At 30.9% G+C, this 18167-nt stretch overlaps 2 protein-coding genes across 3 annotated transcripts in view; one reads left to right on the top strand and one right to left on the bottom strand.

Moving 5' to 3' along the window:
* The window catches only part of LOC143046005 (calcium-regulated heat-stable protein 1-like), a 29771-nt gene extending 15298 nt beyond the window's left edge, over positions 1–14473 (bottom strand). The window contains exon 1 of the mRNA XM_076218930.1: positions 14447–14473. Within this exon, the coding sequence (XP_076075045.1) occupies positions 14447–14458 (12 nt within the window). The 5' untranslated portion in view covers positions 14459–14473. The remainder of the gene's footprint in view (positions 1–14446) is intronic.
* The window catches only part of LOC143046006 (uncharacterized), a 44694-nt gene that overhangs the window by 7959 nt on the left and 18568 nt on the right, over positions 1–18167 (top strand). The gene's annotated exons all lie outside the window — the stretch shown is intronic.

Raw genomic sequence — 18167 nt, 5'->3', positions numbered from 1 at the left:
TTGACATATTGCTTTAAAATGATCTTTACTGTTAGTACAATTAATTAAAGAAATCCTGCTCGCTCCTGTCATGGTTCAGTGATTCCTTATATAATCAATCAAATTTTTCCCACAAAAGGGGGGAAGGGAGTGGGTGCCCCTGGATCCACCTATGGAAATTATGGACATTATATAAAGAAATCAAAATAAGAATATAAAATGAAGCATCTGTTACCTACAGGTATGTGATTTCGACCCAAAAAAAAATGATCTACGCATTGAGTCCAAATGTGCTTGATTGCTGCTGTTTTCTCTGTCAGTGGGAAATAAATGTTTATTATTTATTCAGGAATGCATAATACACAGTATTTAACTTAATAAAATTGAATAAATGGTCACAGTTTTATCTGCCATTTTAACTGGAATCTGACATATGCAAAAAAAAAATGTGCTTAAATATAATATTTACCTAGGTTAAGTCCTTGTTAATAAGTCAAACCTTTGTCATTGATTTTACAGTATCAACCATGTACTCAGACCATGTAAGGCTTTGATATTTATTTACATACAGATTTGTTTAACTGAATGCTACATTTATTGTATGTGTAAGACAGGAGATTTGTCTCACTGAATATTATATTTATGTGTAAGACAGGGATAAATTCTTCTTACAATAATGACATATTTAGTAATGTAAAAATCTACATCATTAGCTAGTGGCTATTCTGTGTATTGACCATGTCCTTAATATCAAGTTTGTGACTTTGTCAAACTTTAGATGTCAAAATTATGTTATAACATGGTAAATAATGTTATGTTCTAATTCGCCAAGCTTAACCGAACATAAATTATTTAGTCAATAAAACTCAACACATGTATACAATAGGAATGAGCTCTCCTTGTGAGTAGCACACTAATAATTTATTTTTTTTTTTTTTTTTTTTTCAAACATCAAAACCATTTCATATATATTCATATTTCAATAGTCATTTAAACGTCCATCTGCATCAAATTACTCATCCAAGCAAATCCCACAATTTTCTCAATACAACAAAACACCGTATCGGGACTCCATCCCACTAAAAATCAAAATCAACAACAATCTACAAAACACAATAAATATATTATTATTACAAATTATCTTGTCACATCATTAAACTGTCTAACTCAAATCTATCAAAATGGGTGGGGTGGGTGGAGGACATGTATAACGAAACGGAAGGTATGCTACTCGGTAAAGGCAGAACGTCGAATAACTGGTTATAAAAATATCTTATATTTATAATGAGATTCTGCACGAGAATCACGATCCTACCCTCGTACAAACGAGTAGAATACCTGCATTGCGACATACAATAGCCAATCAAATCATACAATAACAAACCAGGTATGCAACCATGTGCTCATCAACACGTGTTTAACATAAACAAACACAGACATGTGCTTCCGATACTATTAATAAATATATTTATGTTTGTCTTTGATCTTGTAGTTTATTAGTATTGGATAAATAAATGTAGTTGTCGTTGGTTCATTTCTTACAAGTTTGTTTTTCACAAAATGTTTTGTAATGTATTAAGGTCTTGGTTTTCTTGTTAGTATTGTTTCAAAATTTTCATTTTAGTGCCTTTTATAGCTTCTATGCTGTGTGGGTTTTTCCCATTGTTAAAGTCTGTTAAGTTGCATATAACTGCTTGCATCATTTTAATTTGAACTCTGGTGGATTGTTGTCTCATTGGCAATCATACCACATGTATCTCTTCATTTTTATATTGACCAAATTTGAGTCGATAATGCTTCTTAGAGGACAACCTATGACTTTATAGTTGCAAGGTCAAAGAAGCTTATAAACAGATTGATTGGACAAAATGTAAATTTACCTAGTTCATGTAGTTATATGGTGGAAACATACAGAATATTTTTCTGGTGAATAAATTATAAGTTTTGAGGTATTAAAATCAAAGGATAACATCACATAAAATAAACCCCAAAAAACAGAAATTTTTATTCAAACATTAGCTTCTGTTGGATAGCTATCTCATTGGAAATTTCCTTATTCTAATTATCAAATTAAATTAAATCCATACGGCATGATGCTGAAATGTTTCTATCAGAGGCGGATTTAGGGGGGGGGGGCCCAGGGGGCCCGGGCCCCCCCTTTTTGGGAATAAATTTGGTTGCTTATATAGGGAATCACTGAAGCGTGACTTGAGCGGGCCCCCTCTTAGGTCAGTCAGTGGGCCCCCACTTATGAAAAATTCTGGATCCGCCACTGTCTATGCTTATGTTGCCCTTTTCAGATTTATGATCAATGGCACCCAGCACAGTTATTGATGTTATACAATTGTTGTATTGTCTCCGGCACAATCCTTATCTGTCTGTAATATTTTTTCATTTGAGGAAAAATATCAGATTCCAAATTGGCAATATTTTTTTTGTAATAAGAATATTTTTGATAAATGTTTAGATGGAAGTAATTCATCAGAAATTTTTGGGATGAAGTTTTTGTTAGAAAGGATGTTTTTTTGAGAAATTAATTTAATTTATACAATGTATTAAGGTGAGGTTTTGGAATTTGTAACAAATGTTTCGCACTGAGACCTCGGTGTTTTTCCATGCAATACAATGTGTAATAGTTTGCCCCATAACACCCATTTATTTTTTCATATAAGACTTAATAGCTCATGAAAGGTCATTTACCAAAATTTTACAGGATTTTTGATTTTCTTTCTTTTGTTTTGAGACCCAAATAATACCAATGCAAATATAAGGTAAAAGTCCGAGTCAGCCTTTTCCCGCCATATTTTAAATCTAAAATATCTCGAAAAGGAGGTCCATGACCTATCAATATTTTTAGCTTATCTTTATCCTTAATTGATGCTCTACCAGCTTAAAGTATCAATTTTAATTTATTAATTTATTAATTTTTACCTAACCTCACCTAAGTACATCCTTAAGTACAATTAATGTATGACAACTCCAAATATAGAATTGTTGGATAAGCACTTAGATGATACTATTTTATCAATGTTGTTTTTGGAAAGTTTGCTAAAGCTTGCTATAGCTACTTTCCTTAGGCGTCGGCCTTAACTTCCGGTGAGACAGACTATTGCAATGTTCTGCTCCAAGATAATGTAGTACTAGTGTTCGAATTCTGATTCTTGGATATTTTGAGTTGCTACTCTTTTTAAAAGATTACAGCTTGAATAAAAAAGGAATGAATGTTCACCCACAATTCAGATGAATTTAACTTCATTTTGAAAATAAATATCACAAACACTACTTTGCGGATCGGCCATTGGCTGAAGAGAAAATCAAAAGAAATCTACGCGAGACAGCGTTTCATTCACAAATATTTCATGAATGAACATTTTCCCGCACTATTTTTTACTATGTACGATATTTACGGGTACCACGATTTCCCGAGAAATACGAGAAAAACGTAATATCCCGAAAACAAGATGATATATCCCGAGAAAAAGATTTTTAATGGTGTTTAAGGTGTTTTTTTTGCTCCATTTAGTGTAACAGCATACAATGATTAAAGTTTGTGGCGTTCATAATTAATAAAAGTACACGGAATCTTCAGAAAATCGATTTTTATGTCTTGTATGCAAATTTCATCCTAGCCCCCATAAAAATCAAATGGTAGCTCCCTAATATATACTGTAATTAATAGTATTAAAATGTTATGGACCTCAATTGAAAATAAATTAATTATCTTATCTCTAGGTTTTGAATATACATGTCATAAGTGGATATACTAATTAACAAGTTATTGTAAAAGTTGGTGGACACGTGTCTGTAATCGTTGTTAATTGGAATCATCAGTACATTTACTTACCCTTCCGGAGCACCTGAGATCACCCCTAGTTTTTGGTGGGGTTCGTGTTGTTTATTCTTTAGTTTTCTATGTTGTGTCGTGTGTACTATTGTTTTTCTGTTTGTCTTTTTTATTTTTAGCCATGGCGTTGTCAGTTTGTTTTAGATTTATGAGTTTGACTGTCCCTTTGGTATCTTTCGTCCCTCTTTTAGTACATTTTATACACGGATATTTCATTTCCTCGGACATTTTGGAAGAATAAGCACCAAAATCGTAAATTACTTTTTATATGCAAATGTTACTAAAATAATACCAACCTGTTGTCTTCATATTTCTTTGATGAACAAAATTTGAGAAAATTGAAATTTTGGTATTTATGTATTAAAACAACACCAAGCTTTAGTTTAAAAGGAGATATTTGGAGAAAATTGTACAGTAATAACAGCATTTAATAATATCATAAGAAAACAATATAATTACTAAGATTTTGGAAACATGTTATTTTAGTTAAAAACTTTGACTAATCATAATTCATTTCATTAAATTAACAATAACGATATTTATTAACAACAATCAGTTTTTTTTATATGAATGTAAAATAAAGGAAATTATTTGGTAAGCTTAAATACACCAATGAAGTTATGATAAATGTATAACTGTTTATAATTTCATTTTTTTTTAATAGAATCTATTCTTTCAGTACATTTGATACTTTTCTATCCTTCCAGTTCTATTAATACTTTGATTTTCTTAAGTTGTCTACCTTTAGAATCAATGTCCGTCATTATGGGTGTGTTTGGATATACGCCTGAGGCATCCTATGGTTACCCATAGGTACCTATGGTTTGATATTTTGTGTATAAAATATCAAACCATAGGTACCTATGTATTTTGTGTATAAAATATCAAACCATAGGTACCTATGGGTAACTATAGGCCGCCTCAGGCGTATATCCAAACACCCCTATTTTGTCCAACAAGGATTTTGCACAAGACATACAAATCGAATTTTTGAAATGACATTGCATTTTTATTGAATAAAAACGAGTAATATCTATATGTAGTATTCTTTCATATTGTAAAAAGTAGTAAACCACTATAAAGAGTAACATAACAACATAAAAAATCTTTTTCTCGGGATATATCATCTTGTTTTCGGGATATAACGTTTTTCTCGTATTTCTCGGGAAATCGTGGTACCGGATATTTACAGCTGTTTATTATTGAATAAGTAAAAGCCCGGGTGTACCGTAAGAGTCCGGTATGCGAGTACAAGTTGATATTTGACCAAGTTGTCGGATAATTGACAAGTGATAATGGTTTGATTTATTTTAACAATACACAGGTGATAGAATATAAAATAATCGATAATTATATGGCTTATGTCTCACGCCAAGGACGAGTAAAGGTAAATACCGGCTTTAATAGAAAAGTGCATCGTTTTTGTCAAACTGACATCGATCTGAAAGTTTTGATGCCAAAAATCATTTGAAAACTTTTAATTGCGTTATTTAAATACTAGCTGTTTCAAATCCAATATTATTGTGGATATAAGGACCTTTACTCGTTCAGCATGCTCAAGTGGATCAAACTGACAAGAGAAAAATATTGTCTTAATGACAATTAGTATCATAGCATCCGTATATTTTAAAAGCAACCGAGTCATCATATCAAGACTGAGATCAAGCTAAAGACAAGTGCTGTAGAAATTATTAAAATGATTTAATAACATTTGTACATGTTACTGACATGTACTAGCAAAATGGCTTTCTTAGTGCTTAACAATGCAATGGCGGATCCTGAATTTTTTATCCTCACACTTTATTCCTGGGGCAGTATGATTCTTTAAGATTGACCTATAATTAACTATGTGTCGTCCTTACACAGAGGCAATGATTACTAGTATATCAAATAAATGACTTAAAACAAAAATCTCAAATATCATTGCCTCAATGGTAATTACACAGCAGCAACTGAAATGTGTTACATGGTTATAAAGCACATCAGATCAACATTGTATGAATCTAGTGTATATAAACTTTTTATTCCTGAGGTCATACTACTATTTTTATGCCCCCATCATATTGAGTTATCATCCTTGTTTTTTCTGTAAGTATGTGCATCCCTTACTTGTACGTACGTCCATACATCCCAAAATTGATTTCTGTTCTCTTACTTTAGTTTGCCTGTACCAAATTTTATGAAACTTATACGCAATGCTTATATTAACCACAAAACACAAGTCAAGTTTGAATTTTGTTGGCGTCACTTTTACCATTCTAGATGTAAAGGGGTGAAATTTTCAGTATACCATATCAAGTATATATACCCTTATATATAAGTTTGACTTGTAGCTTTCTTCGGTTATACATTTATCAGGTGAACATAATACGGTCTTTAGATTTAGAAGTATAGATATATAAAACATGAATGTGTCCGTAGTACACGCATGCCCCATCTGCCGTGACTATCATTTTCTATGTTAGTGGATCGTGAAAATGGAATCCGATACCGATACCAATAGTATATTCACCTGTTACCTATTACCTTATCTGTACGTTTCTCATCTGACAGCTGCACCACCAAACTGTGTATTTCGGATTTTGCTATGTACACGGGTTATAATCACAGGGTTGACACTATTAAATAAATTCAATCATTGTCAAATTGTTCCCTATTGTAGTATTTTAAGCAGTAAGACTTTCTAAGATGACAATACGAATACTAAAAATCTGGACTTAAAATAAGGCGTATAGGTACAGTTTTCAATTTGTTAGCGGGCATGACATAAACCAGTGAATCAAAGAATTCAACTTTATTTATAACTAAATTAATAAATATAGGACAATGCTGTTGATTAAAAAATACTCCATTTCAAACCTTTTGTTTTCCGAATGATTAATATTACCAATAATTGATAAGTTTCAGGTCGACGGGTTCAAACAGAAAGATTTGAAAGCAGAGAAAACTGTGCATCTTATAATCGTCATGACTTTATCAGATGACAATCCCAATACTAAAATAAGGCTCACGCATAGTTATATACTTTAATTCAGTCACGGACCCGCAATATGACGGGTGTGTTCCAAGTTTCAAATTGATTGGACTTCAACTTCATCAAAAACTACCTCGACCAAAAACTTGAACCTGAATGGGACAGACAGACGAACGGACGGATGAACGGTCGTACAGACCAGAAAACATAATGCTCATAAATGAGGCGTAAAAAGTGATTTTTTTTTAAATTGCTGGCGAGACAATGGATTAGTTTGAAAAATCAAAACTGTGATTAAATACATATTTGAAACAATACACGTCTATAACCTATTTGAAATAATACACATATACAGTTGCAAACTTTCCAGAGGTGCTATCCAGCACTTTGATTTTGTTAGGGAGGATTTTAAGCCATAAAAGTTGATGTGTGGTTTAATAGTTCTGAAAAAGACAACAACCCAACTATCGGTACACAAAAAACCCTCAAGCTTTAATTAGAGATCATTATAACTTTTTTACAAAAGGACGAAGGTTTATATAATATATGCCAAGCTCTTTATGGTCCTGGAAAGTTTGATTAGATTTAAAGATTTGCTATCAACTCCACAACAGACAAAAAGACAATGATATAAAAAAGAGACTTGTTTGCTTAATACTTTGAGTTAAAAGGATCAGAATAATTGTATGTCTAAGATCATTCATCAAACCTTGACCTCAATTCATGGTTCAGTGGTAAATGCTAAGTTCCCTGGACTGTACTGACCTGTAAACTGACAGCTGACCTTGACCTCTTTTTATACCACTGCAAAATTTTTGTGGTCGTAAATTGGTATCATGTTGGCGTCGTCAGCGTCATCCAAAGATGGATGGTTTCCGGATAATAACTTTAGTATAAGTAAATAGAAATGAATAAAATTTTAACACAATTTTAATAACCATTAAAGGAAGCTTGGGATGATTTTGGGGGTTATGGTCCCTAAGATTTAGGAATAAGGGGCCCAAAGGGGCTCAAAACAAGCATTTTTGTAGTTTCAAGACAATAACTTGTGTAAAAGTGTATAAATCTTTCTGAAATTATACCTCAAAATTCCATACTACTAAGGGATGGTTAGGATTGACTTTGGGAGGTTATGGCTCAAACCATTTATGAATTAGGGGCCGAAAAGGGGAAAACAAGGGTTTTTTTTTCTGGTTAAAGGACATGTGTACAGTTAAGACAATTTGGAAGCAGTGTAAGAGAGGTAATCCAAAAGTAATATTTGAACTATTTGAACACTGCTTTTAAATATGTGTATTTGAAATTTGACAATATATATAACTTCAGTATTAATAAACCCCATTGGAAATTTGCTAATAACTTCAGTATAATAAAGTTCATTGGAAATTTGGCAATAACTTAAGTATAATTGGAAATTTGCCTATAATTTTAGCATAATTGGAAATTTGTCAATGACTTAAGTATAAGTAAATATAAATCTTTGAAATTTAAACACAAAGTTTGAAACCACAAAAAGGAGGTTTGGATTGATTTTGGGGGTTATGGTCCCTTTGGTTTAGGAATAAGGGGTATAAAAGGGGCCCACATTGTTCTAGTGTCCAGATAATAACTTGTGGAACAGTGTATAGAATTGCCTTAAATTTTATCACAAGTTTCAACACCACAAAAGGATGGTTAGGATTGGAGTTGTGGAGTTATGACTCAATCTGTTTATGAATTAGGGCAAAAATGGGGTAAAACAAGTGTTTCCTGGTTAATGGACAAATACTTCTGCTTTGTTTCTTTATGTTGGTACTCTTTGCTATGTTTATTCCCCACCTACAAAAGTAGAGGGGCATTATGTTTTCTGGTCAGTGCATTTGTCTGTTTGCTGTTCTTCCATCCGTGCGTCCTTCTGTGCATCTGTTCGTCTGTCTGTTCCGCTTCAGGTTAAAGTTTTTGGTCAAGTTGATTTTTGATGAAGCTGAAGTCCAATCAACTTGAAACTTAGTACACTTGTTGCTTATGATATGATCTTTCTAATTTTAATGCCAAATTAGACTTTTGACCCTAATTTCATGGTTCACTGAACATAGAAAATGAAAGTGGGAGTTTCAGGTTAAAGTTTTTGGTCATGGTAGTTTTTGATGAAGTTGAAGTCCAATCAACTTGAAACACATGTTCCCTAATTTTAATTCCAAATTAGATTTTTTACCCAATTTCACGAATGAACATGGAAATGATAGTGCGAGTCGGGCATCCTGTACTTTAGACACATTCTTGTTTTGCTAGTTCTAGTATGAAAATTTTTAAACTGTTTCTAGAAACATCAAATACTGTGATTTAAATACATATAATAATTAAGAAATTGTTATTGTCTTGAGATCATTAGCTGTACGAAAATTTATTTTTAGAAATTACAATTAATTAATATTAATTTCAACCATGACTGTATGTCATTTTATATTTTAATATTTTATGATGCATTTACAATTTTTCTCATTTCTGATTTCAGAGATTAAAAAGAAAATTTCTTCAAATATTTGTTTTGAGGCGATTAATATTCAACAGCATAGTGTATTGCTCAAAAGCAAAAAATTTTTTAAGTTTATCAGACCACATTCATTCTGAAACCTATGCTGTGTCAACTATTTAATCACAATCCAAATTTAGAGCTATATAAAGCTTAATGTAGTGTCCATACTTGCCCCAACTGTTCAGGGTTTGACCTCTAAGGTCGTATAAAGCTGCGCCCTGTGGAGCATCTGATTCATAGTTTTTTGTCAATTGATGCTAATGTTTGTGATAATAAAAAAAAAGGCATATGTGATCTTTTAAATTATTGTATCGGTAAGTGGTACATGTCTGTCTGACCTTGACCTCATTTCATGGTTCATGGGTCAATGTTAAGTTTTAGGGTCAGATAAGTTTCTCAGTATTATCAGTTATAATTGAACAATATTAGAATTATAGAATGATTATAGACAGGGTTCACATAACTTTGACCCCATTTTCATTTTTCATTGGCAATAATAAGTGTTCATTGTTTAGCCAATTTGTCAGTAAATATAAGTAGAAAGTAATAGTTAGTTGGTGTATAAAATGATTGTATGATAAACAGTACAGAGTTCAGCTGACCTTGACCTCATTCACAGAAAAGGTTCATAAGTCAATATTAACTTTTTATGAATAGATAGTTTATTTTTTAATGAAGAGAGCAAACACTTACACACAAATAACTTGCACTAATTCTTAGAATAATACAATACAGTATATCTTATAAATATAGAATTTATGACATGTAGAAAAAAAGAAAGGCGACTGTTGCCAAATTCTATCTTCAAAAGTCATCTGTTTAGATTTCTTTTGCTGCTCTGCATTCATAGACAATCATTCTATTATATAATTTCATGTCTTATCAGAGATCAGGAATGGTATTCTATATCTTCTGCCTGTGTTATATTTATTGTATTACATTAGCATTGCATGATAACAGATGGAAAGTAGCACATTTCATTATTGATCTACATGACAAGACGCTATTAGATTAAGTTAAATCTTCTCTAACCTGAGACAGAGTTGGTTTAGTGGTGAATGCTGTTAGGGAGGATATCATTTAATAGAAAGATGTGATAAGATCAATAAATATTGAAAAGAATAAAAATCTGTTGTGTTGTATGCTGACTTATTAGACCTGTTTCAGCTATATTATTTAGTTATACTAAATATGAATAAAAGGAGATGTGTGATATACACCATTGAGACAGCAACCCAACAAAACACAAAATTAAAAGAAGTTTGGAGATCAACTTTAAGGGTATTCACAACTGAACCACACTGAGACTATTAAGGAATGTAAAATTTGATAAAGACTACCAGACTGAGTAAACACTAAATTTTGTTTGAAAAAAAGAGAAAAAAAACCATCACTTTAAGATATTATAAATGACAACCACTAGGAGGGTCCCATACTTTGTACTCATAGTACATTGAACATGCAGGAAATTCAAGGTTCATTGAACAATTTTGTGGTTTTGTCTATTTCTAAGATACTATAATGCAATAGGGCTAATATATTTGGTGTATAGAATGATTGTCAAGTGTACATGTCTGTCTGGTAGGTTTCATCTGACCTTAACCTCATTTTCATTGGTGTTCATTGGAAAATATGTGGTATATTTCACAGATATTATAAGTAATATGTCAATTATTTTGTTTATAGAACAATTTTGAGGTGAACCTGTTTGTCTGGTGAGGTTCATATTACCTTGACCTCATTTTCATGGTTCATTGGTCAATGATAATGTTTTTGTAATTTTTTCAGTAGTTTATTGGTTGCCATAAGCAATAGGTCAATTATATTTGTTGTATGGAATGGAGGATGAACTTGTCTGTCTAGCAGGGTTTAAATGACCATGACCTCAATTTCATGGTTTAAATTGTTCAATGTTAGTTATGTGGTACTTGTAGTAAATAAAAATAAACCCTTCACATTACAGATTTTCAACATGAATTCATTTATAAGTATAACAGGCGAGACATTTCTACATGAAAATAAAAAAACGCTTGACCAAAACTTTTGAAACTTGAATACCAGGCCATGATGGACTATTAATTTAGAATACAGGTCACAAAAGATTTTCATGTTTTTTTTTTTTTTTATGTAGACAGTTCAAGAGTCATGCACCTTATATATAGTTACCTTGAAAAATTGGGTATTTCTCCAGTTTCCTGGTAACAATTAAAGTACCACTTGACCAAATTTTTTAAATTTTAACATAATATCATTGAGTATAAAATACAGGTCAAATTTGATTTTGATGGTTTTTACAATTGTAGTTGAAGAGTTATTCCTCTGAGATTCATTCAAATAGATTTTTTTTGGGGTTCTCATGTTAAAATAAAAGTACTCTTGGAGAAAATCTTGTTTTTATGACTACATTCTAAAGATTTTACTCATAAATTATTTTCATGAAAACTAACACTAAGATGTCATTAAATGTACAATTGTTATTGGAATTCCTGCTAACACCAAGATGTCATTAAAAGTTCAAATGTTATTTTTGGATATACTGCTAACACCAAGATGTCATTAAAAGTTCAAATGTTATTTTTGGATATACTGCTAACACCAAGATGTCATTAAATGTACAATTGTTATTGGATATTCTGCTAACACCAAGATGTCATTAAATGTAAAATTGTTATTGGATATCCTGCTAACACCAACATGTCTTTTAATGTAATTTAATATCCTGCTATTACCAAGATGTCTTTTAATGTAATTGGATATCCTGCTACTACCAAGATGCCATTAATTGTAATTGGATATCTTGCTAACATCAAGATGTCATTAAAGGTAATTGGATATCTTGCTACTACCAAGATGTCATTAAATATAATTGGATATCTTGCTAACATCAAGATGCCATTAAATGTAATTGGGTATCTTTCTACTACCAAGATGTCTTTTAATGTAATTGGATAGCCTGCTATTACCAAGATGCCATTAAATGTAATTGGATATCTTGCTAACATCAAGATGTCATTAAATGTAATTGGATATCTTGCTACTACCAAGATGTCATTAAATATAATTGGATATCTTGCTAACATCAAGATGCCATTAAATGTAATTGGATATTCTGCTACTACCAAGATGTCATTAAATGTAATTGGATATCTTGCTACTACCAAGATGCCATTAAATGTAATTGGATATCTTTCTACTACCAAGATGTCTTTAATGTAATTGGATATCTTGCTACTACCAAGATGCCATTAAATGTAATTGTATATCTTGCTACTACCAATATGTCTTTTAATGTAATTGGATATCTTGCTACTACCAAGATGCCATTAAAGGTAATTGGATATCTTGCTACTACCAAGATGCCATTAAATGTAATTGGATATCTTGCTACTACCAAGATGTCATTAAATATAATTGGATATCTTGCTAACATCAAGATGTCATTAAAAGTTTAAATTTAATTGGATAACTGGCTAACACAAGGATGTCATTAAATGTAATTCATCATGCATGCTTTGCCATAAAATTAGATCAAACTGAAAGACCCCTTCCTACATATTGTTGCCATATTATTTGTTTTTTATCTCCTGTGGAAGCAGCACAATAGTTTTTTTTATTGATATTATTTGACAGGAAACTCATACTTAATTGATTTATATAGCTATATTATGGTTGGTGATCATCTATAAATTGTGTACCAGCAAAATAGAATTTTGATAGCATAAAATGTCTTTTCTTTATTCAAAATAATCATAGGATTTAAATCAAATTATTTAAAATTCTCTTTTATTTTTATGTGCATTCTTTACATTTACATTTTTATATTATCAATGTTGAACAAATAGTTACATTTGCATCCACATTGTTCTATTACAATTAGCTACTTGCAAAATTTCATAAAAATTATTTTGAGAGAGAGCCAGGTTATGCCCCTCTTATCTATATTAATCAAATTAATTCTGAAGTACATTATACAATTTAAAATTTTAAAATATATCATAGTAATCAGTGGAGTAGCTTGCATGAATGCTCAGATGCTCAAGCATCCACATCAATTTGACAAAAAAAATTAAAAATTTTAATAATTATATAATGACAGTTGACAGCATATACACATGATGGTATCTGAATGTATATGAGAATATGAGAATAGCTTCCAATCATTTCCGAAGCCGTATGCATGGTTTTTCCTTTATGTAAACAAGATGGATAAAAAATCTGAAACATCATATCCTAATATCGTTTTTTTTGGCACGAAAGACGACGACTCTATTTGTAATGAAGTGTTTTTATTCCAGGACTCACGAATACCCTTTTCCATCTAGGTACAAATATTAATGTTGTTTTCAATAAAAGATCACTGATCCAATGTCCCCTGCATCCAAGTTACATTTTTATGACCAAGAGGGCAAAAACTAAACAAAGCACTTTTTCTTTTTTTTAATTTATATCTTGAGAGAAAAAGCTTCCAAACAAATACAATGAGATTTGCATTTATAACTTATATTTCCAAGGGGCATATATTGGTTAAAAATATTTGATCAGGATTTATACTCCCATGTTTGAAAGACATTGCTGCATGATGATATAAGTTTCACAAAAATCTGGCAAGAATTGTACAAATGACAGCGCTAACAAGACTGGACGGATGGACGCCCGGTATTTCCATATCCTCTCGCAGCAATGAGTTAAGACAAGTAATCAAAAACCCCATTGGGAGAGTCAAATTCCAGGGAAAGGAGGGGTTGTCACTTCGGTTCCTATATTCCGAAGTTCCATATACAGAAATGCGGCTGTAATGGGTTTGTTTTTGAGATGTCAAATATAAGATTTGGTGTGAAACTTTTACATTAAATATTTCTGAATTTAATGATGGTAGTATTGTTCATAAAATTCTGTTGGAAATATGATGTATAATGGTGGGTATTTTGAAATTAAACGAAAATCTAACCAGTGTCGGATTCTAGGGGAATACACTGACATGCATACAGGAAACATTTAATTTTCTGCATTAAAAAAGTCTCAAAAAATTTTTGGACAGTTCGCATTCACATCGTTCCAACCCTGGCTACGCCACTGGTAATTACTCATACAACAGAAATACAAATGCATTTAAATGAATAAAAAAATGTCTTACCGATTTAAACATCCTTATGAGTTAATTGTCCAAGAAATCTCTAGTTATTGTCATTTACATGGTGAATATTTAGCAATATGATTGGTTTTCAACAGTTGATTGTATACTTAATTGACAAGCCAGATATTATGTACGCACAATGATGCAGATGTAAATGGTGCTAAGGTTTCTGAAGAGTTCATTAAAACAGACGGGAATGTTAAGGAAAGTGATCAATAATTGTGTAGGTTCTCACCACAAAAGGATTGTTATTATTGCCTCAAATGACAGCTGTACGATGAAAACAATGATTAAGTAATGGACAGACAGTAAAATGTAGTATAATCGATGATAAAAAATATACTTTAACTGTTTTCTTCAGTTGTGTCCATCATCCTTGTTCCTCATTGTTGTATTTTTTATGTTAACTATAGTCGAGGGGCCTGATGGGGGGAGGGGAGGGGGGGTGTTATCACGATTCACAAGTTGATTTTTTTGTCAATAACGATTCACAGAAAAATCTGGCCCCTCATAGTCGATAGAAAGGTACCATCGTTTAAAAAAATGTAAATCAAATAAGATTTTTGATTTAAATAAGTCAACATAGACAAAATCATCAGTTGACTCCTCATAAGAGTTATGACCCTTGAAAGACATTTTTAACTACTTTTTGTGTCTTTACAGAAATTATAGAAGATAGAGAGAAATTGTTAAATCAATGTTGTTCATTGAAATAAGATCTACAAATAAGCCAAATGACTGAAATCCTCAATTGACCACTTATGGTTGACCACTTATGGAGTTATTGCCCTTGAAATATGGTTGTTACCCATTTGTTTTTGTTTTTGTGGAATCCATAATAGAAAGGGAGAAATGGCAATTAGTTATTTATCACAATAATATATACAAATAAGTCAATATTGTTGAAATCCTTGAAAACTCTTAGACAAGTTATTGCCCTTTGAATGATTTTTTTACACTTTTTTCTGTGTATTTTGCCCAACTGAAAAGAATAGGTAATATGTATTAGGAACAGCACATAGCAAAAAAATAAGCACAATACAATCTACAATTATGTCTGACTTCATTTAGGATTAAATACCATTAAATGACTTTTTTAAACTAATTATATTTAAAGCTTTCCAATTCTATCTAAAATTTTAATTGATGAGTATAAACTGTTGACAGTAAAAATTATTATCAATACAAGATCTTCAAAAATGCCACTAATGTTATTAATATTTAAAAATAAGAGACCATAACTGACTGCAGTAATAGTAAAATGATTATTAAAATGGCATATTTTTACTATGTGAGCAATTCAGCCTAGCCTCTTGTTATATTTAATGTTGTTGCAAATCACCAAATTAGGTAAATTTAAATTAATTTGTTGTTGTGGATTAAGTCTTTCTTGTGGAGTACTAAAATTCATTAATAGCAACAAATAGATTGAAAATACCTATAAATCTTTTGTTTTAATGGTTTTATTGCTGTACCATTGATGTAAACGTGGGAGTAGATATTGAAACCCCGAAAGCAATTTAATTGCAACTCTTTCCCAGTCAACAAAATAAACTGAATTTACAATATTATGTAAAATTTAAAATACATGTGACTGAGAATAATCATGCAGATTTTGTTGTTTTACTACTGTAACAAATATTTATCTTCTATCTGTAATTCTTATATTTGTTGATCAAACTGTTTGGAAATTAAGATTTAATGTACTAATATATATAATCAGTGCATTATTTTTTTTTTTTTTTTTAACATTTCTCTAAAATGAACCAAGAGGGATATAAAAATTTGAAATATTGACCTGGACATTGGTGTGTTGTCTTTGTATGTCTCATTGGAACTCATACTACATCTTCTTTTATCTGTAATATTTTGGAGAAGTCAAAAAGTGTTTCGATTGCAAGTGCTAAGATTGATTGCGAGTGTAGTGCAGAAAGTAAAAAAGTAATAAATGTCAAACAGGCTATTATTTGAACTTGGAATTATTTTTAATTTAGTTATGGAATTTGCATAATTTCTTGTGCTTGAAATTTTTAATAAATTCCATGTTTATTTTGTATTATTATGTTTAGAGGGGTTTATTACACTTTCCATACTATATATTTTGTATCGATAGTGTTGTGCGCGGCACAGTGCATTCTATTGAAAATGTACTATCTTCTTTGTATTATAGAAAGTGTTGTGCACAGCACAGAACATTATAGTACAAAATAAACATGAAATTTTAAGCACAAGAAATTATGCAAATTCCATAATTAAAAATAATTCCAAGTTCAAATAATAGCCTGTTGTAAATGGAATTTAAAGGATGATTGAAAGCCCATACCTTAGACATTAATTCAAATACAGATTATTTTGAAAACAAAATATCATAATTTATATCTATTCTCTTCTCTAAGCAATACTAATGGTTATAGATACCCACCCTATGGTTAGATTGGGCAGATAAAAAGGGTCCCCAAATCAATATTTGATATGATATAGAAAACAAACCCTTGAAAATGTTGCGGTCATATAATTATTACAAAAAAAAACATCAGATTTTCTATTTTCAAAATACTCTGATTTCAACCAAGCTAATGCTCTTGTATTGCTTCTTGAAATGGGATCAAATTCTGTGACATTTTTCTTTTGTAAACCTAAGCTTAATCAGATCTGTATTGACAAATTGTAATTTAATTTGACAACTAAACAGACATTGAATACCCAATAGAGTTAGATTTGTTTAAGGAAGACCTTGACTCAGGTTTTATTTATTGATATCTTTCAGTTAGAATTAATTGTCCTAGTAAGTTAATATTTTGTTTATTGTAAACTGATGATGGTTTTGTTTTTACTTTTTCAATGAAAACTGTTATACATATACGCCTACAGATTCTGAGGGAGTGTCACAGAAATTTGTTCAAAGTAACAAATAGTAAGCAGGATTTTTTTTTTTTTAAATTTGGACATCACAATAAAAGATATAAGAAATTGAATATCAAATATAGCAATATTTAAAATGTCTGTCTAATAACAAGAATATTCCCAGGGGTGGATGCAGGATCAAAGGAAAGGGGTGTTATTGTCCAAAATATTAACTTATTTTTGATGATTGTATTCAAAATGACATTTTTTTTCTAGGTATAAGCTCTCTAAGCTTCCAACTTCTAGATCAACCACTAACAACCACTAATAGCATTTTTGCTAAAAATAAGTATTTCATATATTCATGGGTTCTTCAGGTTTTTACTTGGAAGAATTATGTAACCAAGTCTACTAAAGTGATAAAATATTTGTGGAGATTTTATCACAAATAGAATAATATTCTATAAATTGTATAATAAAAGACCTCACTAGAGCATTGCCTGATGTGTAGGAGAAATAATATTTTATGGTTTTCAATTATAATTGTTCACAGCCTTCTTGACAGCTGCTTTTATAGTTAACATTTTATCTGTAAATTTTCCAAGTATTGACATGAAATTCTATATTTGAACAATTAAATCAATTTGGTTTGGGCTCTGATAATGCCAACAGTTCAAACAGCAAGAAAGCTTTATTTGTGGATTTTAAATTACCTATATACATTTTTAGCATGCCTGGCTGTGAATTATTGTCATCATTTGGAATCAGCTGTGCTTCAGTTGTCCATAAATATTGCTGTTAGTAAATTAGAAGAAAAAAATCTTTTCTACAACATTAGATTATTAAAATTAGACAGAGATATGATCATCCTTAGGGT

This window comes from Mytilus galloprovincialis, chromosome 9 (assembly GCF_965363235.1).
Source record: "Mytilus galloprovincialis chromosome 9, xbMytGall1.hap1.1, whole genome shotgun sequence".
Lineage (NCBI taxonomy): Eukaryota > Metazoa > Mollusca > Bivalvia > Mytilida > Mytilidae > Mytilus > Mytilus galloprovincialis.
This window is presented reverse-complemented; position numbering and strand designations above follow the sequence as displayed.